Here is a 24066-nt window from a genome sequence, read left to right as displayed (position 1 = left end):
GCGTTTTTCTTTTCTTTTTTGGCAGAGCTAGAAATTTCGCTCGTTCTTCGTAAATATATATATACACTTAAGGATTTGTGCTAGCTTCGTCAGTACGAATTCATCGCAGCGTTCTCGAGCTGTTAAACGCCTGTAAAAACAATGCAGAAAGATGAAGCCGGATCGCCTATTTAACCCGGATATAGGCGGATGCTTAGACTTCGGGCCCATCACGCGTGACGGCCCTAAATTTAATATCCGTGTTATTAGACGACGTCTCACGTTTATACGTGCGTATACGTACATGCGTTGCAGATGATTGATTATTCGGGGAGATCGGGACGTGGCTGGTGCGCTTACCTGCATAAAGAAAAGAAAGGAAGGGGTAGAAAATTAGCGCGAAATTCAAAACTGTAAAACTGGCACACAACAACAACATATATACAGAGATGAGCAAAAAAAAAAAAATGTTCCGTTGTCGAACGAAAATTGCGCAGTTTGTCCCACAGGGTTGGCTTCGTTGCGGAATCACTTATATGCAAATGAGCATCTCAGAGATGTGTCTCCAGCACTGCGTGTAATTAACGCGAGATATTTAAAACGGTACACGTCGTGGCCCTTGCGCCATCGCTTATAGGTGCGTTGATCATTGAAGCTTAGACACGCTTTTGCCCTCTCTCTTTCCCAACCCTGTTCATTCTCCTCTCTTTTGGTAGACGTAGACGACTTCGCTCGACCTGTGCTTTGTGCACTCCTTGTGTGTCACGCGTAGGGTAGGTTGAGTGCGCGATCAAACCTCCTTAGCTGGAGGGCACGTGACTTCTTGTCAACGATCCGTGGTACGAACGAAGATCAGTAGAAAATCAATCAATCAATCAATCAATCAATCAATATATCAATCAATCAATCAATCAATCAATCAATCAATGTGTTAACTAATTCACGTTTACACATAATTTCATAAACAAGAACTACGAGCTAAGAGGTCCTTTTTTTGTGCGTTGGAGGTATCGCTACAATGAGGTCACCTAGAGAGAAAGAGGAGGAGGAGGTGGGCGGGAGGGAGAAACATAAAACATACTGTATAGTCACGAATCCGTGTCCGAGACGCCGACTTCCTCGCAGTCATCTATACGCGTGTAGTTAGTTATGCGTGACTATTAAGAGGGAGCAAAAAAAAAAAAAGGATGTGGCGGTATAAGGCAAAGGGGGTGACGAAAGCAAGCGCGTGGGGTCAGCCACGATGTGCGGGGCTTGTGCCATTGTTTGGCGAGGTCAGCCGCGCTATCGCCCGGGCCTCGTTGTTCTCCATCTAACCGTTCGTCATTCGCTTGCACCGATTCGTCATGTATGGAGGCCGCTATGGTTTTAGAGTACGTGGAGGACTCGCCCCCCCCCCCCCCCCCCCAACCACCCCCCTATTTAACGCCCGCCTCCGCCCCTGCGTATCATGCAGGCCGCACTTCCCGCCACACAAAAAAAAAAAAAAAAAGACGAAAAACACGGAAAGGCACCAGTATAAGCGTTAGCAAGCAGCTAGCGCCGCGGTCCCACGCGTGGTTCATGTCGAAACGCGTGGGCGCGCAACCGCTCGGCTCTTCGCGCTGACACGTTCTATTTCGGAACAATGGCTTGTCGTGTTTACAGAAAGGAAGAAGAAGAAGGAGGCGCACAAAAGAGAGAGAGAGAGGCAGGCGGTGGAGATGCTGAGGAACGGTGGAGTAAACTAACAACGACCCTAGTCTTCTTTGTTTTCCGGCACAGCTAGCGCTGCATCGTGACATTTGCGAGATACGGCGATGGCCCGCTTTATGTGAATACCTGTTGCCTTTACGTTTAACAGACTTGGTCCAGCTTGCGTATATCCAGTGTGGGATTGATGCGCTGAAATCCCGAAGGGGAGTCCTTTTTGATTACAGTGAGCCGGCGGTGGTTGTTGCCCAATAAGGTCCCTCGTGATTTCTTTCTTCCAAACAGACCGACCACAAAGGCCGTATGTAGCCGTTGCGCGAAATTGACTTGGCTGTTGATTCTGGGCCGGAGCGAAGTGACGCAACTGACGGCGTGGTTCGAGACCGTGGTGTATACAGTTGCGAGGTGTCGACATGTGGCTCGTCGCTCGGTGCAGGCAGCAGAGGAGCTTCGCGAGGAGTGAATGGAAATGGACAAATAAAGCACTGAGCCCGCCTTTCTCTGCGGTGGTCCTATAACAGGCTCTTTGCAGGCGAGATACTCTTGGCCGTATAGTGGTGGGAGAAGCGCTAAGACGCTTGTGTAATCGGTTGAGGCTGAACACATAGCTATAGCGCAGCTGCCTGGTCAAGGCTGCCGAGGGCATTGACTTGGCAAGAAAACGCAGACGCCGAAGCTCTGGATTAATTGAATCTTTTATTCTTGTTGCTGATGATCTCATACATAGAACACTCACCCTTGGTGCGTATCTTTACGGGGAAAGTGGACGAAAATTAATGTGTACAAAATAGGAGAACGTAAAGATTATAAAAAAACTGCCAAAAATTTAAAAAATGGGCGATTGCGTGCGTAATAACGTACTGTCGACTTCCTCCTCTTCCTATAGCGTCCAGCTTCGGTACACTTAACGAACGAGTATCGACTGTGGCAACCTTTAACCCCAGTGAAGCAGTTAAATATGGTCTTATAGTCGCTGTGCATCCGCCCGCGTCGCCCCGAACGGAGGTCAGTATTGAAGGCCGAACTTGTCGGCCTGCAATAATGGCTCAACAGCCATTCGCATCACACGCTCCTATACTACGTCAGGAAGGGCAATTTACACTCACTTTTGTGAGCCGTGAAGCACTGCGATACTTTTACCCAATTTCTGTGGAAACAAAAGCTATCTCCCAGCATTGAAAAAAAGAAAAAGAAAAGAAAGAAAAAGCGTATTTACTACTACTGTTATAGTTCCCCTTCAACTTCTATCAGCAATGGATCACTCACGAAACAAGGAAGCCATGAAAATGGCGCTGGCGCTCCTGCTTTACGCCCAGGAGACTTGCAGTCGGGTCCCCAGTGCGCCCCTTCCCCCTCCCCCCCAGCCCTACCTCTTTCGCCCATTCTCTACTAGCCCATCTCCCTTTTCCCCAGTTAGGCCACGAGCGATCATCTCCAAAATAAAAGGATTCATTCATTCATTCATTCATTCATTCATTCATTCATTCATTCATTCATTCATTCATTCATTCATTCATTCATTCATTCATTCATTCATTCATTCATTCATTCGGTGTTTACACGTGTGTTCGCAGTCTCCCGAACCAGGGAAAACTGACTATACAGCTGCACCACCCGAGTTGCCAGTACACTTCACATCAAGGCCCATGTCCCTAGTCCATACAATGCAGCAGTCCAGCGCCTGCTTATGCATGGCCAGCGGGGTATTGCGCCTACGCCATCACCGCCGCATCACGAGATATGCAGCGCGCGTGTCGCCGCCGCGTCCGCATCGGACGCGCTCCGCTGGCCGCGCACATCGCAGCTGAACCGAGACGAGCGGACGGCGAAGGAGGAGGCCTTCGAAGACGTGCATACAACGTGCGCGTTTCTTCTTTCCCTGGACCGCGCAGTTTATAGGGCCGTCCGCATCACCGCCACATCGCGACCAGGAAGCAGCCGCCGCCGCTTCCCGCATCACGTACGCATAACACTCGACTATAAGGACCAAAAAACGCGCGCCCGCAAAATGCCCGGCGGGCGAATGCGTGCGCAGTCGGTCTGTTCACGGAGAGGACAGCGCGCTAAGGAAAGGGAGAAAAAAAAAGAAAGAAAGAAAGAAAGAAAGAAAGAAAGAAAGAAAGAAAGAAAGAAAGAAAGGGAAGGAAAGAAAGAAAGAACCTGACCGAGACGAAGTGTATAGCGGACGAGCGTACACCGAGGAGGACTCCCGTGCTTTTTTGCACGTTTCTCGAGTTTACCGGGTCGCAGCGGCGCTGGCGCTGATTTGTTTCCGCAGACGCTGGCGGTCAGAGAGATTGTGTGTCTTAGATTACGTGCACTGTACAACCGAGAACACGTGCGAGGTGAAGACGCGTGGTCTTGGCTTACAATGCCGGTGGGCTTCGTCAAGAGCGTAACGATATCAGAATGGTGAGTGATGGCAAGTGAATTAACACTCGTCATTAACGCGTGGGCTCTTCGATACACAGCTCAGATATATAACTGGACTATAACTCAGATGTACAACTCAGATGTATAAACGCGAAAAGGCAACCGCGAGACGTTGCTGTCGGCCTGTACTGCGGCTTCTTTACAGCGTCCCGAGTCGCTGCAGTTTGCATAAACTTAGCGAGAGTCAAATGCACTTGATACATACAACGTGCGGTTATTTGACGATTGAAAAAGGAACAAGGCAAATCTATGGAAACTCATAGTTGGCATATACACAGAATACAGTCATTTGCTGCCACAGCTCCCGTCCGCTTTGCCAAGGCTAGTTGCACAGTTATTATTTTATTACGGATTTTATTATTTTACAAATAACTGTTCAGGAATATCTCAGTAGTATCAATAGACCTCTCACATGTCGGCTCTACCAAGTTTCCTTGCTACTTAGTTAATTATAGGCCCTGTGAATACGTCGCGTATTGTTGAGTGATGTGCTTCCTGTTACGCAAATGTTCTCAATACGCGCGAGCAATCACGCATTTCTCTCACCTCAGTCCGGCTCTGTCTACAGGCCCCTTTAGCCAGTTTTCGCGAACCAGTCGATTCACGAAAGGAGGCCCCTTGCCCCTTCCTCTATCTCTGACTCAAATTTCGTTTATTACACGGCGTTCGTGCGCGAAAACGACAGCAACGCGGGCGTATTGCATTCCATCGCTCGCTCCATCATTCTTACCACCGTGTTTGCACTTCAGCTGTTCCTGCAGCTCTACTTCCTCGGACACTTTCCCCGGGATAATATCTACAGTCGCTCGATCTAGCTGACCTCCTCGATTCCTGTTCAGCAAGAACGGGATCGTTTTCAGAAAGTGTGATAGCGAGAGTTTCGCGATAGTATGAAATTCAGCTCCGCGCTCGTATATACGAACGCCGCAGAAATATGGCATGCGTGCGTCAAGTGCCGCGCAACATTTCCTCTCTTTCGTCTAAGGATGACAGGACTTTGGATGAAGGGACACGCCCGCGCAATCGTACGTGTATGCGTGTTTGTCTTTTGTGTAGGCGTACGCATCTGTATTGAACGGGCAACAAAGGACCGTCCAGCTAGAGCCGCGCGAGCGAGCGCGCTTGACAGAGATTGACTGTTGAGCACACAAGCTGTATAGAAGAGCAAAGGCGATAACGAGCACCTTTTCACAAAAGATGGGAGTCCGACAACAACGTTCGCGAGTTCGGGGAGCCAATCTGCTTCTTATACTGGTGCTCACGACGAATGTCATTCCACTGAGAGGGCAGACTGCATAGATGGACAGTTGTATAGGGTGCGCGGGTTCATTTATTGACACTCGTCCGTGTAATGTGGGACAACGGGATGACCAATATGATTTAGCCGTAACTGCTGTCCTTGTTTTCCTTTCTTTTTTTTTTTCGCAGTCACCTCACTGCTATCTCGTAGACGGACATGAAGTTCGAAGAAAAGAATACATCGTGAAATATGAAAAACACGCAAAACATGAATCCGTGGAATTTCATATTTTTGATGTTCAGAGTGGTCACGCTTGCTCGGTCACTCCGGGGCCAGTTGTAGGCGTTGCAGTACAGCTGGACACGCAAGATTGCGGGATACGAAATCTGCGAGAAAGCTGAACTTTCTCGAAGCCTGGATTCCCCCGATTTCAAAGCTTCGATGTGCATGTAGCATATTTTGCGACGTATAGACTATGGTTTTAAAATGGTTTAAAAGCACCGTATATGTACATACTGTGAGCATTATATTACCCCTTCATCTTCTTCATCTAGCTGTATATATTCATCATCATGGCGAGCGTCATTCGCTTCAGCGGGCGGCCTGCTAAATAAAGCGTCGAGGTTTAACAGCTGTCTCTCAAGTGGTGGAGGTGCTGGGTAACTGTTGCTGAGCGAAATGCTGAGCGAAAACTGTTAGGCCTAACGTTATATAAGAGAGAGGAAGAGAGCGGTGTGGATCAGAGAGCAAACGGGGATAGCCGACATTCTAATTGACATTCAGAAAAAAAAAAAAAAAACGGAGCTCGGCAGGCCATGTAATGCGTAGGATGGATAGCCGGTGGACCATTAGAGTTACAGAATGGATACCAAGAGAAGGGAAACGCAGTTGAGGACGGCAGAAAACTATATATAGGTGGGTTGATGAAGTTAGGAAATTTTCCGGCGTAAGTTGGAATCAGCTAGCTAGTCCAAGACAGGGGTAATACTAGAGATCGCAGGGAGAGGCCTTCGTCCTGCAGTGGACATAAATAAATAAATAAATAAATAAATAAATAAATAAATAAATAAATAAATAAATAAATAAATATATATATGTATATAGGTTGCTGCTGCTGATGATGATGATGTTATATATATATATATATATATGCCTTAAAAGAGCTGAAATTCGCGTTAGCCGTGAAACCCATGTGCGCAATTTTTTCCGGTCGACTACTCATATACGGCATGTTGTTCTGCCGATAGGATAGTCTGTGGTGGTGACAAAAATGGCGCTTTTGAATGCGTTATATATACCAGGATAATTCTGTAAAATAGTATAGCAAAGATAAGTTCAGAATAATTTGCTAACAATTAAGGGAGAACCTGTGAACAATTATTCCCCTTAGCGTACATGACTCAGTGCTATGGATATAAGAAACCTTAATTAGCACTGAGCACCGGTGCAAGCTTTGTTATTATTAAAGCTTTATTCGTTGTGCAAGCCCATTATATAGACCTAAATTTTACTGTACCTCTCTTCTCGAAACTTTTTGGCCTCGAAGCTTGAAGCGGTAATTAAATGAACCTTTTTTACATGCAGCCTGACGAGAGGCGCATCCGAAATAATCAAGTCATAGTATGTAGGGGCCGCAGGCGCATATGACATGCACTAACTTTGGAGACCCGTCTTTGTTCAGCGCACCGAAAGCGGCGAACACTTTGCAGGTTCCCCTATTTGCCGTTAATTTCCTCGGCGTAGTATAGTTAAGTCGGCTGCGAACTTGTGCGAGCGACTTCGCGACATCTAATTACACGCGAAACCCCGCGAGAGCCCCCGAAATTGCGCTATACGGAGCTCCGAATTAATTGTGACGCAAGAGAGGGACTCGCAGTGGCCTCGCCAACAGTGCACACGGTGGTGCGAATGCACACAGATGACGCAACGTCCGGGATAAGTTATAAGGCCAGGGTCCGGGATCTCTCGCGTGTACACACCCGTACACTGTTCCTGCGGTTTTCCCATCCGAGGCTATAGTATAGCTGACTTGCGCAAGCGTTGATGGCGCACTGTCACCCCACAGCCGTCTCGCGCCCGTGTCTGTACGTGCGTGTCCACGCTGCAGGAGCTTACGTGCAACCATCGGCGGGACCCGGCGTCATCGCGCATTGTGAATGCGGTGATTCTCTGTCCACGTGCCGCCGGAGGGGCCATTCGAGGTGCGGCGGGACACGGATTTTCGCTCTCGGAGGACAATCGATCAGTCCTTTCGCGCGCGCCGCGTAATGGAAAGCCACTACATATAGTGCGCTCCTTGCGCTCAGTGCGTTAGAAGAAGAGAAGGTCGGCGATGGACAGTTGGTTGGTGGGGGTAGGGGGGGGGGGGGGTGGACGAGCGGGCGACGAAGGTGTCACAGCGTCGTCTTCGCGCACAGAAGGGCAAAATGAATACGGAGGGTGCGTCGCTATAGAAGCCCTAGGGGCTTATATAGCATGTCCCGGTCCGCTCATCTCACCGGTCGCGCGCATAGCTTCTTTTTCACCCTGGCGTGGACGAGGAGAGGGGAAAGGAAAATTCCTCACTACATCTCTGTTGCGATACCTCCAGGGGGGCAGGTTCTCCATATTCTCATAGATAGATAGATAGATAGATAGATAGATAGATAGATAGATAGATAGATAGATAGATAGATAGATAGATAGATAGATAGATAGATAGATAGATAGATAGATAGATAGATAGAACTTGGGAGGAAGGAGGAACAAAGAAATAAGGGATCTTTGTCCTACGTAAGATCTTCATAGGTGTCAAGCCGCAGGGGTTGCTCTCAGAGCGGAGTCTGAGTGCTTCTCGGGGGCCGGGGACGCGCGACGACCACACATCGATCGGAATTAGGCGCGCCGTCACCGTTCTTGCGGAACGCCGTTTGTGCGCTTCCGAGAACCGATGCGCGCACCCGCGTGGGCGATGGTTCTTAATTTGCGAGGGTGAGCGCATAGAACAGTTCGACAGCGAGAGTTCGTGACTGAGGACGGGGAGAAATTGTCAAAACATACGCTTCCTTTCTTTTATTGTTTCGTGGTCGTGCCGTATTTATCAGAGTTTGTTTCGCCCAATCCCAGAAGCCCACCCAGCAACTAAGCGTTCCCGCGCCGGCGGAGGAGGCGAGGTTTAAGCCGAGGCCGACCAGCGCCACGCATAACAAACGCAAACAGCATTTGCGAGACGCGAATCGTGACTTCTCAACCAACAACCTATATGCAGTCGAAATGGGACGGCGAGAATCAAACAGCAGCGGCGTCTATTAAGCGAATGATTGATTGATTGTGGCTTCGCAATGTTGGCAACAAGTATAGCATCTCGCCGGCTACTTCACAACGTATAATGTTGTCGTATGATTAAACTCCCGTGTACGGTGCATCGCGTGCACGTAAAGAACCCCAGGTGGTCCAAATTAATCCGGTGTCCCCCACTACGGCGTGCCTCGTAATCATATCGTGGTTTTGGCACGTAAAATGCTAAAATTTTGTTGCCGTATGATTGAAGGATGATGATAGGTGAAGTGAAACCGTTTGCTAACAAAACGCGAAAGTTTCCTAACAAACGCGGGGCAGTCGGTCACTTGCAACTAAAGAAATAAACGCCCAAGAAATGAAATATATATCATTTCCCTCACAGTCTAAAATACGGACGGTAGAAGAAAGCCTTATCGCGTTCACATGCATTTCACAAACACTTCCAGGGATAGTCACATTAAACAAGAGCGCTTATCACATTCACGCACTCGCTTATTTCTCATACGCGAGGCTTCGTAGTGGAAAAGTATGCCCCCTCACGTGACGTAACGTTGCAGCTCCAAGCGTTGAAGCGTTGTGATATGCTGCTCAATCGAAATACACAGCCATATGCGAAATAAAAAGAAAACTAAAAAAAGAAAGCTTAAAAAATGAAAGAAAGAAACACAGAAAGAAAGAAAGGAAGAAAGGAAGAAAGAAAGAAAGACGACTTACGTATGACGGCCCTGCACACGTCTAACAGGTGACGACAGCGACGACGTCATCGCCTGAAGAGCGGTATATAGGGAGCGCTCATCTGCTCCCCGTCAGCCGAAACGTCCTGCGTAGAGCGTCTGACGCGGACGACCCACATTGCGCGTGGGGCGCGCCGGTAGAAGACGCACGCGTGCGCTCGCAATTTTCTCGCTCGTCATCGCTGTGTACGCCGGTAGCCTCTCCCACGCTCGCGCAGCTGGCGTCTTCTCGCGGGAACAACATCTGCGGCGCTAACTATAATCCTACAAGTTATAGTTCGGTGGTGAGATCAGTGGGAATCCTTGTTTCTGCGCTTACTATGTTTTCTTCGCGCAATCGGTTAGCCTGCTCGCGCAAGTTCGAAGAGTGCGGAGCAGGAAACGTTAGCAGAGTGCTGATTTGGGCCGGTTAATTTATACTTAGGCGAAGAACAAGGACAACGGCAAGCGACGTCTGTTGTCCTGTTTCTCAGCGCCGTTTTTTTTTCTTCGTCTAACTATAGAGTAACGTGTCGTGATAGGGCGCCAAGCACAGGTAACATTAACGTGAAGCAGAATTTACGTGCACATACTGGAAAAGAGACAAGAAGACAGCCGAAAGACTCATGACGCTGAAGAGAGCTAACTCAGCGCATACTATACATAAATAACTATATATAAAAGGCACGCTCTGTCTTCTGGTGTTGGCTGTGCAATCAGAAACGGTACGTTGGTATTGCGATGAATGCGCGCGTGGGTAGCGTTACTCGAGGCGCATTTCCATGGCGTCGCATGTAGAATAAACGCAGCGAATAAAGGCGAGACGCACGCGCTCTTTAGGTGCTGGTAAACAAACCCCACGCGGTTGATCGAGGTGGCGTTCGTGGTGCGTGCGTGCTGTCGCAGCTTATACGCGCAGGCTGGCGTTCAAGGCGTCCAGCCGCCATTGTATACAGCATTCATTGTCAGTGCTGATCACGTCTTCCTGGACGCGAGAAGCACACAGAAAGGTTGCCCTTCCTTTGCAACCGGGTCCACTCATTCTGCAACGACCTCTCTGGTTTTCATTAGACTTTCTGTTTCTCTGTAACTCGTTCGCTTAAACGCAGCTAATACTGCGTAAATGGCTTATGTTCCACGCTTTCCTTCGTTCTACGCTTCCATAAGAGGGTATGTCACGGCTCCCAGTGAGCCGTCAAATAAATAAATAAATAAATAAATAAATAAATAAATAAATAAATAAATAAATAAATAAATAAATAAATAAATAAATAAATAAATAAATAAATAAATAAATAAATAAATAAATAAATAAATAAATAAATAAATAAAAATGTGACCCAGTAGGTAATACAAATACTGCACCCAGTATATAAAAAAAAGAAAACATTGGCAACGAAACTTTTAATAAAAATGGGTTCCGTTGTGAAGAGTCGTATATACTAGTGGCCTAACCTGGCGATAACCGCGATGTAGCGGCGATTCAGACAATGGTTAAACCGAGAGTGCGATTCAAATATGATCTGCTGTAGTATTGCCATGTTATCCTAGTTCAGGCGTAAACCACCCGAATATAGGAATATTCGTTTTGCGAATGGCATCGAAGAGTCATCAATTTCCATTTACTCGCGCTCAGTCAAAACAGTAATTCATCGTGACTTTGAACGGAAAGAATTCCCACGGTTAAGACAGTTGCATGCAATCGCTTAGCACGAAAGTCTATAGAGTCACGCTGACTTCAGCTCGCTGCATTATAGGTCCGTTCGATTAATTCGCTTGCGCTACCTGAACCAGTTCACGAGGTGCTGCACCCTGTCATTCATTTCAGCGGTGCAAGGAATTACACCCTTACGAACCACGCCGTTAGTTTCAAAAAGTGCAGTAAATGTGCAGGGCTGGTTCACAATTTTTCTGTACCCTCTCTATGCTATCGGTGCCGACTTGGCACAGACGTACAGGTGCGAAGCAGCAGCGCAACAGACGACGTAGCAGACGACGCAGCATACGGGCGTAAGTATAGCCGTTGAAAACCCGCTTACGCGTGACTGCTGTACCTACGCAAGCGCGGGGTGACATTACTCCTCAGAAGCCGATCATGCTAGCGGTTCGGGACCTCCCAAACTTAAGCACTCCATGCTACATTAGTCGGACGAAACGTAACGCCGGCATGCGCGCATCTGTACCTCGGCATTCGTTTCGAGCGTCGCGTTAATGTGCCATGCACCGCTGAAGTGAAGCTACACAATTCCTGAACTTCTTAGTGAACCGCCGTCAACTGGTTCACAGTTGGTGCAGGCGAATATAATGGACTTTATATCTCTTTCAGAAAGGGTCTCGACAAATATAAAGCGCAGAGGTGGCACGCAATGTTATAGGGACCTATCTGTACCAGACGAACCAGACGAGCCGTTGAAGTATGACGCCCAAAGTGAAGCATAAGCTATTAGTCCACATCGTTCGCACTATATACACTCGTATACACAGACGCTTCTAGCTGAATCGAGAGGAGGAGCACATCGCTGCAGCACCCTGGACGCAAGCTGCCCTGCAATGTAACGCTGTCCCACGCCTCGCGATCCAGGATCGTTTGGCTCGTTAGCCTTCGGAGCGGTCTGTGCTTAGCTGTTCCTATAGTAGCTCGGTCTCCTCTCGTACAACACGAAATCTCAATTAGTGCGCTTGGACAGGGCTCAGCAGTGGGCAAGGGGGTGTAGAGGGTAGGAGGGGAATTGGGGGGGGGGGGGGGGTGGATTGCATGCCGTGCTGGCTGCTCTTCACGTAACTCGGCTGCGCGACGACGTGCTGTGAGTATACACGTTGTACAGACCAGTAGCCGCTCCCTCGGGTGTAATAGACTGTATAAGAGGCCGTGGTATATCTGTCACGCCTTTCCGCCGTGATCCATTTATTTCTCTTACTACTCCTGAATGCGAGCGTCTCTTCTTCCTTCAGCGCTTCTCGCTCTTTCCCGCTTGGCGAAAAAGAAAGAAAGAAAGTACGTTACGGGTGCTTTTAATGAGCAAAGAAAACAGAGAAGAGCGTCTACTTTTAGTCTTGTGTATATAGGACTCGGCTGAGTGGTCTGGCTAATAGAGATTGATATGAGCCGCGGGTCCATTAATTGCCGGAGCCAACATGCCTCCGCCGCTTGCAGTGCTTAACGACGCAGTAACAAATACTGATGTTGCTGTTGCGCTCAGGAAGTTTAATTTCCCCCGGTAATATCGTCAGCTAAATAGGGCTCTTGTCGGTCGACAAATGGTCAACGATTTAGGGCGCATAATGCCCCGTGGTGCGTGTTTTACGTTTTGTCCTTGTTTTGTGCGGAGAAAGAACTGCTCGGCGAACTCTGTCTGCGGCGTCTATACTCTGCCCGATTGGTGAACGCGGGCGAAACACGAAGTCGTAGGCAGCTGTGATGGGGAAGGGCTTTCTTTCTTCACCGTAGCTTCCATTTTGGGGGCGCAAAAACATCAAATAGCTCTGCTTATTTGTTCCTTTGCGTTTGCCGGCAAAAGAAAATGTGCTAACTAACTAACTAACTAACTAACTAACTAACTAACTAACTAACTAACTAACTAACTAACTAACTAACTAACTAACTAACTAACTAACTAACTTAACTACTAACTAACTAACTAACTAACTAACTAACTAACTAACTACTAACTAACTAACTAACTAACTAACTAACTAACTAACTAACTAACTAACTAACTAACTAACTAACTAACTAACTAACTGAATGAATGATATGAATGAATGAATGAATGAATGAATGAATGAATTGTGCAGGAACCATCGAGATGATTGTCACTGTAAGCGAATGTAAGCGGAACGTGTGGGTTCAACTCCCTCCTGTCTTTTCGCCCTTGTTTTCATTTCCCCCTTACTCACTATTTGTGCATTTTCATTTAAAAAAAGCTGTCCATTCCCACTACGCTTTTTCTTTCTCTGGTTTCATTGTTTGTTGGCCTCGTGTGGGTGTAATCTTAAAAAAAAAAAAAAAAAAAAAACAGTACAAACAACAACCAAGCCTTGCCCTTCCTCTTATAGTCTTCTTGTGTTCATTGGAAAGAAGGAGAGCAATTTATGTGCATACAATAAGACTAATCATTCAATTAAACGAAGCACGATTTCATTGCGTGCGTCGCTTTGTGTGTGTGCGTGTCGATTTATCCGTGTGTCTTCGTTTTCGCACCTTTTACCTAAATATTTCTAGAAAATAAGTTCATTATCATGTTATCTCACCAGTTAGATTAGTTTCCCATTATGCACATGTAAAAAAGCCTGAGAGTGAAAAAAAAAAAGGGTACAGGCGCCGCCATGCCCGGACGTCACGAAGGGATGACAAAAAGAGAAGATGCTACACCGTTTCGCTTTTCCTTACTATCACTTTTTTGTTTTGTGCTCGTCACATTTCTGTTGGACTCCGCTTCTCCCCCCAAAAAGAAAATGACACTGTGCCGAAAAAAACGTAGTCGACGAGTTGGTTTAGGCATATATGCTATTAACTTCCACCAACATTTATCGATCATGTGGGCAGTATAGGCGCTTGTCTGTTTGTTAGATTGTTCGAGCCAGAACGTAGCGCGCCTAACTAAGCAAATTTCGGTGATATTCGCCATTCTGTCCCCGCGTGTCAAAGTAATGCGAGGTTTTAAAGTTTGTTTTCTTCCGGCGAATAAGTTGATTCAACGATATATTGAAATGAGACCAGAATACACGACAATGCTATAGAGAAAAGAGAGAGAGAGAGAGAGAAAACAAACATGAAGTTTCGCGAAAAGCATCACGCACGCGTGATGCCGGCCTTAGAAAAACGATGTACATGCATACAAAAAGAGGGAAAAAAATAATTCGCCATGCGCGCACGTACGTCAAGTTGTCCATCGGTCTCTCCCGTATCCTATATAAGGGAGCGCGTATGTGTGTGCGTGTCGGAAGAGTTCGAAGGAGAGGCTCGTTCATCACAATTCAAACGCCGCGCTGGCGGCCAGGCCTTGGGCCTCTCTTAAAAATGCATCGACGTTCCGGACGAGAGTCACCACGCTTCCGACCAGGCGGAACGTCATCTTCAGTACTATCATTATTGTTTATTTCTCCCTGTCCCTTCGCTTATAAGGTATAGCTTTCCTGCGTCACTTTCTTCCTTTTTTTTTTTTTTTCCCAGCACTCGCTCTTACCAGAACAACCCTGGACGTCAAGAACGGCGATGGAGTGTCAGGCTCCGTCGCCGAAGGACGCGTTGTCACACCAGTGCGTGCGTGCGCGCCGCGCTTTGGCCTGTGTGTTCGTACACGCACGGGATGGTCAGAGACCTGCGTACTACATACAGCGTGCGCCTGTCCAGCGCGCAAGCAGCCGAGCGCGCTTGTCACTCAAGCGAGCAAACTATATATATTTCGCGGTATAACCTCGACGAGTGCATGTGGCGTGTGTGTTCTTGCGTCTACGTTAACGTCCCTCGCTTCGTGCATGCGTGTGTGCGTGCCCTGCGAGCGCGGCTCGTATACGTATACCTGCTCTTCGCTTTCTCTCGTCGCCGTCCTTCGCTGCACTGTCACGCGTGTACATCCATGTCAAGAGCTGCCGGCGCGTGCGACAGCTACAGGGACCCCCGCTCGTGATGCAGGGAGCTGCATGAGCTGCGCGGAGGATGTTTGCATATACGGCGCGACGGACCGCCCGCGCGACGAATCGAGAGATATTGCGCAGGTATGCGTGTGCCGTATTTACCCGAGCCTCAGACGACCCCGCAGGTTCGGAAGGTCATAAAATAAAGACGATCTCTCATTGAATGCAAACCGACAAAAGTTACATAGTAAACGGGTATACAGCCTGCAGGAAAAGTAAATTACATTTATTACTAACGCCCAGCGCCATGGAGCCATGCACGCACTTTCCCGAATCACTGTTTTGGCCTCGCGTGTTCGGTGCTGCAGCGTCTCGCCGACAGAGAAACTTTGAAGGAAACCATTACTTCGGCCGCACTGAACGCGTTCGATGCGGTCAAAATGGCGTACCATTACAGTGAGCTGTGCGGCTCACTGTAACCTACTATCCACCATTGCTATCCAGTATCCATCATTACTATCCCTTAGCCATTACTACCGCTTCCCAGCAGAAAGTATACCGCTTCCCAGCGGATAGTAATGGCTACGGTGTTGCCTTTCGGCCGCGGTGTTTGTGGCGTGCCACTTTTGCAGTTCCGGAGGCACCTAACGAAATGATCGAATCTAAGCCGACGTAGCAATCTCGTAACTCATGTTTAAAAAAAAAAAACAAAAAAAGGGGGCATTCGGTCTAGATTTTAATGAATATAAGCGGTATGTGCACCACGAGGCGTATGCATTATGTTTCCAACGGTGACGCGCGCTACGTATACAGCATCAGCCCGTGTTGCCGGACTTACATAATAAACAACGGAGAATGCGCAGCGGAGAAAGAGAGACAACTCCTGCAGGGACGAAGAACCCGAAGGTGTCCGAGATTTCAAACACTTGCGCCACTGTCGTTGTGTGTGGTCAGCGCGACACGCAGGTATACTCACGCTTTGCTTCGAGATTGCGAACGAGGAATACACGATGGAAAACACGCCTTTGTTGCGACGTGTGTATACATGCTACGCACGACACCCGGTGAAGTAACTGTGCGCGTCCCAAATTGTCGCAGCGCGAAGTGAGTTATGTCGAACGCTATATGCTCGAGACCGTTGCGTCACTCGGACTCATCCTTACTTCTCTATCTCTCTCTCTTGTTTATACGCGTACACACGCTACGACAGCCCGCCTTCCTGAAATCAGGATGCGCTATACGGCATTGCTTTAGGAAGTCCACGCGAAACGTAAAAAAAAAAAAAATGAGAAAGAAGGCGCCTTTTATCTTTACTTTCTTCTAGGTAGGCCATATATATCCTTAAAATGTAACCTTCCATATTTTTTAATTTACCTTGCATCGGCGCGGGGCTTAGAGAGTGTAGATAGAGAGAGAAATAAATGTTTACCAGGCGCACGTCCGGTTTGTTACCCTGCACGGGTGAAGGTGATATATATATATATATATATATATATATATATATATATATATATATATATATATATATATATATATATATAGGGACAAAAATAGAGATAGAAGGGAAGAGAGAGAGAGCTTCACGGTTGTGCACACACAAGAAGGCGCTATACCGAGTCTTATAAACGGTCGCAGAAACCTGCGGACTCCAGGGACATGCCACAACGCTCTCGCTGCTTTCTGCGCCAACGACGTCGCAAAGGCGCTGCCCAATATTGGATCATTGCTTCTGAAAACGGATCTCGAGCCCAGCCGCTTTAATGCCGCGTGCGGTGAGGGTGGCAGTGGGCGTCGTATAACGGGAACAATGGCACCGAATGTGTTCGGTAGTCTCGCCGATCGACAGATGCCGCAATAGTCGCACGTAGCCGTGTCCCTCATCCTATATACAAATAATTTAACGAGGAAGGAGTATATAAGCATTCGTAAATGCCGCTCCTAGCCAAAAGCGGCCCAACAATGCCGCATCAAATCCGTGACGGCGGCAGTTGCAACATCGAGGAAGTATACAGCGCGGTTCTCAGACGAGGGGGTTACGTGCTATTGGCGACTGGTCTCGGTCGCGAGTTGTTTATCGGGCTGAGGGGAGAGGCGGGCGTCGTCCCGCAATACTCGCTCCGTGGGGCCGAGGTCGTCGGATAGAAAGATAAAAGAACAAGAAAAATTACGTTTTAGCAACCAGCACGACCGGGTCCCCGCGTATCTTGTCGCGCTTGCGATATAGTGCCACATCCTCCACTATAGTATAGCGAGGTGTGTGCATCCTAAAGCGCTTCGCGTTTGAAAAATGTTCGCGGGCCATCCCGCGGCAGGCAAGTAGCGGGCACCGCAGTGCCAAGGTCCCGCGCATTCCGCGGGACCCGTCTCCGCTTGGCTCGCGCACAAGCGGAATCTCTTGGGCTGGGAACGCGTTGGCAAAGCGGTCTGGGTGCATTCGTGTGTGTGCGCGTGCGTGCACACTTTTTTTTTAATCCGTGCGTCTTTATTTGTGTGGGCTCACGCGCGTCCGTGCGTCTTCTTGCATGTGCGTGTGTCCGGGAAATAGTATGTACTGGTAGTCGTCGTCGTCGTCGTCATCATCATCATCATCATCATCATCAACAACAACAACAACAACAACAACAACAACAACAACAACAACAACAACAACAACAACAACAACAACAACAACAACAACAACAACAACAACAACATACAACGACAGAATATTCTGCGTCCACTGCAGCACAAAGACCTCGAACATCGATCTCCCATTATACCCCCTGTCTCAATTGCGCCAGCTGGCCACACTCCGTGCCTGCAAATTTCCGAATTTCGTCACCCCCGCCTAGTTCTCCGCCGTCCACCGACTGCACTTCCCTTCCTCTTATGGAGCTGATGCTATAGTAGAAGTTCCGATACGAAGTAGTGGTAGTAGCTGGTTGTTTATTTCTTAGAAAATTTGAAAGATAAAAGAGGAAATTCCTGCTGGCCACACTGTAACTGTTCAGCTGATTCTGCTGAAACCTGAACGACGGCCACCTTGGGGTGACAGGGTGACCCACCCTGTCATACATAGGGTGACAGGATTTGTGAATAATAATAATAAAAAGACAAATGAAAAAGCAACAGCATGCCTAAGTGGTATTTTTCGGCTCGGAACTCATTTTTTACTGTCCCAGCGGTTATACGCCTTTGCAAGGCTCAATGTGATATTTTCATGTTTACGAAGACGTCCATAAGCGGTTAAACAGTAGACGGCGTATACTCAGCATATACGATGTTTGTCCTTCTGTATGGAAACTTAAGCACGAATTGAAGGAATGTCGAAAAAAAGTAGATGAGGAATGTGTTGATAATTTGTTTAACAACGCCAACCACAATAACAATGGTAAAATTAATATGACGATGCGAACAATGTGGCTGCTCCAGAGGACGTTAAATTGGCATTCCCCTTGAAGAAAAAGAAGAACTACACTTGGACACAGAAGCGTTTGCACCAGCGCGGAGAAGAAGAAGTTGCCCCTTTATTGTTTTTCTTTTCTCGTATGTGTGATGTCTTCTTTGTAATCCATAAGCTTCAGAACTGGCTACACATTTCGCAGACGCGGTCACCGAGCCGTCAACACCCTGGCGCCTTCGTAGAACACGTAGGCAACGACTCTCGCAATCCTCAAGTTCTTGCCGGTGTAGAGGCTCTCCCGAATCAGCTTGCAACCATTCCACTTGTACGGGCAGAAACACCAGGCCAGAAAGAGTGTCCGCCACAGATGATACTGGGGCACGATGCCGCTCACCAACGGGCACGCCATGTCGCCGAGGTTGACGAGGCCGAAGACCATCCAGTAGGTTATCCACTTGACGTAACGCTGGCGGACGTTACTGTCCACGGAGATGATGGAGACTATGGCTGGATACGGGACGCAGATGACGTTGCTCATGTGGCGCCCAAACACGCCGATCAGGAAGGACAGGAGGAGCAGTACCAGCAAGATGTAGAGCATGAACTCCCTCCTGATGTTGCACACACCTTCCAGCTCGGCGACGGATCTGCCCACGACGGTGTCCGCGTACAGCCGCGAGCTCAGGAAGCCGTGGAAGCGGCATATGATCCGCAGCGGGAGCGGCAACTTCGACGTCGAAGGCTTGGGAACGTCGGCAGGCAGATGTTCCGCGCTACTCGACGTCTCCTCGGAGGCTATGTCGGCGTCCGCCTTGTGGCTTGGCCGAGAAAACATGTTCCTTGCTTGTTGCTGTTGCCTTTTACATGGTTGCTCGGCTGGTTGGTTGGTTGGTTTGTCTGTATGAATGGCTCATACCCACTGTGGAGGATTGGCCAATAATCGTATGAGCGGGCGAGATTATTATTATTATTATTATTATTATTATTATTATTATTATTATTATTATTATTATTATTATTATTATTATTATTATTATTATTATGTTTGCACACATATATAGTGAGCAAAGAACAGGATAACTTAAGGTTAAGAGGGAGAGAGAGAATAATAAAAGAAGGATGGGGGATAGAGAACAACACAAGAATAAAACATGCATATGCGTCCCACAATGATTGGGCGGAAGTTAAGGTTCGGAAAGCGGTCCACGAATTAGCACAAAGAAACTGAGCGTCATGGTAGGCTGTAATCGGGAGTGTAGATTAGTCGCCTTCAGAAATGATAGGAGTGCTCTGTTTGCTTGATTCAATATAATTAGTCAAATCTAAAAAAAAAAACCACCAGTAATGAATATTGACCAGATTAAAAGAAAAGTAAAATAACACAAACATTTAAGAATTTAGCCAGGAAACCGTCCTGATCACTAATGACGCGTAAACCCACGAGCCAAGGCTGCGATTGGCCAAGGTTCGCAATGGAAACAATGAGCATTAATGCCTTTCTTTCCGCTAACTTAATGCTATGCATTACCAATACATATATTATTAAATGCAACAAAAATTGAAAAGTGAACGCGCCGATTTTTGAGGAAACCGCCAGGGATAAAATAAAAAGAAAAGAAAACGCAAATTAATGCACGTAGATATTGAGGAAGAGGGTGATTAACATATATGTTAGCCTCCCTGTATACCAACGATGTAGCCATGCGCACGAAACGACAACATATCAATTGCAGAGAGATTAAGGCCAATGCGTGAAAGGTGATGCCCCAAGTATACGTCTTTCTTTAGGAAATGCGTATGCTTAGCAATATCCGGCAAAAGAGAAGGAAATGATCCAATTACTCTACATCCCCGCATGACGCACATATGTTCGATGGTGCGAACCCAAACCCACAACAGCAAAGGTGTAAGTTTTGTTGTTGTTGGCTCAAAAGTCCCTTGCTTCAAGCATGGAGGCCACTGCTTCATCTCTTTCTCTTCGACCTCGATGCAGTCGCACGCCATGTGATGTCAATTTTCGAATGCGTATACCTTCACGCCATATTTTACGTGGCCAGGAATAGGAGAAGAAGACGAAGAATAATGAAGAAACAGGAAGAAAAGAAAACCACGCACGATAATGTTCTATTTTTCGGGGATTATTTTTTGCCCGCGCACCTATTTCGCGGGAGGCACGCGCGCTTTTGGTGCACGCCATCTTACTATTACAGCTCGGAGCACGCGAGTTCTTTAGTGAAACTTTTGGCGCCGTAAACAAAGGGCGGCGAGTCTCGCGTGCACGTGGCGTGACCATCTCTCGTTCACGTACGCTCGCGGAGCGTACGGAATGCTACGGTAACTCCTTTGCCCGGGACTAACTTCTTGGACCGTACTTGAACTCCATTCCCGAAAGTTTTCCTACTTGCCCGCCCCCTCTCCCTCCCTGCTATCAGGTAGTAAAGTACAGTCAAACCCGGATATATCGAATCTGAAGGGGATCGCAAAAACAGTTCTTTATATAGGTAATTCGATATATAAAGTAAACATTTTATACAACCATTTTCAAGTGGATTTTACTGCTGTTCGTTGTACGCAATAATTCGTTATATGTTGGTTCGATATATCGGGGTTCGATTACGGGTTCAATCTGACTGACCTGCCGCGGTGCTACTGCGACCAGGTGGCGTTCTGCTGGCGAGCTCGAGAACGTGGTTTCGATGCCCGGTCACGCCGGTGGCATTCAAACGGGAGCGGAAATTTTTCCTATAGCCGATGGAAGGTGCTTTGGGTCGTTAAGTTCGCGTCTAGTACGGTTTTCTCATATGTCTGCTCAAATTTTGAATTTTGTTCTCAATTGCGCGTTCTGAGCCGTCGCTCGTTTATTCGGAGGGACATTGCCTCGCTGCCCAATCCTGCTTACGGCTTTAAAATATAAAGATAGCAGACACCTTGTACATACCTTGCATGTAAATAAATGAATAAATAAATTGGTCCCGATCAAGCAGATTGTGAACAAGCAAAACGAGCGCATACACTCCATTGTTTATCTTTAGCGAAGAACTGACTGATTACGTGCGCCACAAAAACTTTTCCGCGAGGTAAAAAACAAAATACGTGACAGCTCGCGTGTTGTGTGTGCGAAGACGAAGCGCAATCTTTTAGGTTTTCGAACCTCGTGCGTTGGCGAAACTCGCTCTTAAATAAACAGACGCCGTCGCTTTTTGGCGTCCACTATAGCGTGACCCGGCGTCGACACGTGGAATTCAGCATTTTACGATGGCCGCGCCGAAATTCCAGCCAATTAACACTATAGCAACAAGCCCGGCTAACAACCATTTCGAAATACTGCATCGTGACCGGCTGCGCATTCACCCCGACGTATACGCATTTAGGCGATGTTTGTAATTGGCTGTCCATCTTCGCTAATAAGACCGATATCACAATTGGACAAGCGCAGTTGCTCGTACCAATAATTACAGCTTAAGAACATCTTTGTGAACACGGGCCCGGGAACCGACTAAGTTTTTCGTTATACTAAGAACCGTTTCTCTAATTCCGGCATAGCCGCCGCAAGTGATGTGCACGCTGTTGCGATTGCCGTGCGCCCTGTTAAGTACTCGAGTTAACGGAATTATTTCTTTTCATTAACGTTCATTCTCTCTGAACACGAGCTCTCGATGTGTAGCCATCTATGAGCTACCGACTCGCAGTTCGACAATACGAACGCGAACATTCGTGCTACGACTATATTCCATCGAACTAAATTTAGAGTAACCTTTAAACCCACTGTCCCGTGGTTTGCACTCTCCGACCTGTTCGCGTAGCGCAGCTCGCGCTTCGCTGCATGCAAATGAGTGCTGCTCACCGAGGCGAACAAGACGCGCACAATAAGCAGACAAAGCTTGGAAGAGCGACACTCATTTGCGGCGTTCCAGCCAAGGGGCGTGCGCGCCTTGTGTGTACTTCAGAGAGGGAGAGCTTGCAAAACGCAAGGCGGTCAGGTATGCAGCGCGAAAAAGCCGAGAGCAGAGGAGATTGCGCTACGCATACAGACTCGCAGCATCGCGCGCGCTCGAACACCTTCCAGTATACCGAGTCCCAAATCGCGCGGCCCATCACAGCGTCTTCGCAACTCCGCGAAAAAAAGGCGGCGGCGGCGGCGGCGGCAGGGGAGGTCAAGGAAGGGGTCCCTCTCCCTCTGGAGGCACAGGGGCGTTAACGCCAGGTCGAGAACGGCGAGAATTAATTTGCGGGGGGGGGGGGGGGGGGGGGGCCTTGGACCCGAGCCACACATGACCACTTCCGGCCGTGCCGCGCTGCCTTCTCTCGCCGGCTACAAGACGCGTACGTACTCACGCACGCACGCGAGCACGCATATTGCACTGGGCCCCGGTGGTGGAGGTGGCCGTGGTGGCGGTGTTGGCGGCGCCTGTAATGGTGGAAGTCAGAGGCGCGTCCCTTTTAAATAGAATTAGTGTGGGCGGCCGCGCTTCGTGCGTCCGCATTGCGCTGCCGAGCCGCGGTGCGTCTTTTGAGGAGCGGCGCGGGAGGCGCTCCCGACTACAAACCCTGCTTCGCCGGAATCGCCTTGTCCGGTTCGCCACCGGCCGATGGATTGCTGGCCTCACTGACCCGCTGCTGCTGTTGTTTGCGGCAGCCATATATTGTACACGCGCGAGGTGTTTAGACAGTGCACGCGCGGGCACGCAAATTGGTATATGCGCTGCAGCCTGGAAGACGTTGGCTCGTGTGCGTGGTGGTGGTGGTGTCGGTCCTATGGATGAGGTGAGAATTTCAACGCGCGCGCATTTTGGTTATGACGGCAGCGCGACCGTTCAGGGCTGTCAGTATGTATTCCAGAGATGTTCGTGGGGCGCCCCAGATGGCTTCGAGGAAAGTGGCGTGGGAGTTTTTCCTTTTTTTTGTTTTTTTTTTAGGAAGTCGACGAGTCTTGATCGTAAGAATGACCATACCCTTGAGAACTATGGTCTTCACTCGCGATAACGACCTGGCACGATAACGAGGCAAATGCCGCGGCGATGGCCCATTGGCCAGATAGTCTTTGCGAAGGCTTTCCCTGGGTCCTGATATTTCACGTGTCAAAAAAAAAAAAATACTGCTGCGCCAAACGCGTATTGACTGCGCTCCGATTTACGATACCGACTGCACAGAAGCTGCGAAGATTCGCGTCAGGAAAATTGTGGCGACGCCGCCGTGAATGCAGAAGCGAAGGTCCAAAGAGATGGCCGCTGTATTCGCTGGTCGAACAAGTAAGGTGGCGTAAATATAGCGAACATACTCAACCGCTAAACGTTTATTCTTCTTCTTTACGAAAAGAAAAGTTATAGCCCAAGACGCATATTCCTCAAACTCTCCTCCATCCTCAAGAATCATTCACACAGCTTCATATATCGCAAAATTACTTGGTGTATATGAGTGTGTTCATCGTAAGTTATACATCCTAACTTGACGCATTTGTTGTGCACGGCGCATTTGTATAATTCATTTAGTTGTGAGCGCGTGCGCTTCACGTTTTCTAAAATATATCAGTACACAGAAGCTCGCGCGAAGCGCGCTACAGCCTCACGTTAGCCCCGATTTTGGCGCCCACTGCAGCATCGGTTGCATGGACCGATACAACTGTCGCACGTTGGAATCTTCCGACCTCCGAGCCAAATGAAAATTAATCTAAGCTCTCGAATTCTATTACATATGAGATGCTTCATTTAAAAGAGTACGAACCTTCCACACACACATACCGAACCCGAACGAATTCAGAAATCCGAGAAGCT

The 24066-nt window shown here is 48.1% G+C and overlaps 2 protein-coding genes across 2 annotated transcripts in view; both read right to left on the bottom strand.

The window, feature by feature from the left end:
- The window catches only part of LOC119450505 (uncharacterized), a 412316-nt gene that overhangs the window by 271848 nt on the left and 116402 nt on the right, over positions 1 to 24066 (bottom strand). The gene's annotated exons all lie outside the window — the stretch shown is intronic.
- On the bottom strand, positions 18424 to 19142 carry LOC125944758 (receptor expression-enhancing protein 5-like). The gene has a single exon (XM_049665936.1). The coding sequence runs from the start codon at positions 19128 to 19130 to the stop codon at positions 18504 to 18506; it is 627 nt and encodes a 208-aa protein (XP_049521893.1). The 5' UTR covers positions 19131 to 19142; the 3' UTR covers positions 18424 to 18503.

Source organism: Dermacentor silvarum, chromosome 4 (assembly GCF_013339745.2).
Source record: "Dermacentor silvarum isolate Dsil-2018 chromosome 4, BIME_Dsil_1.4, whole genome shotgun sequence".
NCBI lineage: Eukaryota > Metazoa > Arthropoda > Arachnida > Ixodida > Ixodidae > Dermacentor > Dermacentor silvarum.
Note: the sequence above shows the minus strand (reverse complement) of the source record. Positions and strands in the feature narration are given on the sequence as shown.

Coding starts and splice junctions, on each gene's coding strand:
- LOC125944758 (XM_049665936.1), bottom strand. CDS start 19,130: ATGTTTTCTCGGCCAAGCCACAAGGCGGACGCCGACATAGCCTCCGAG.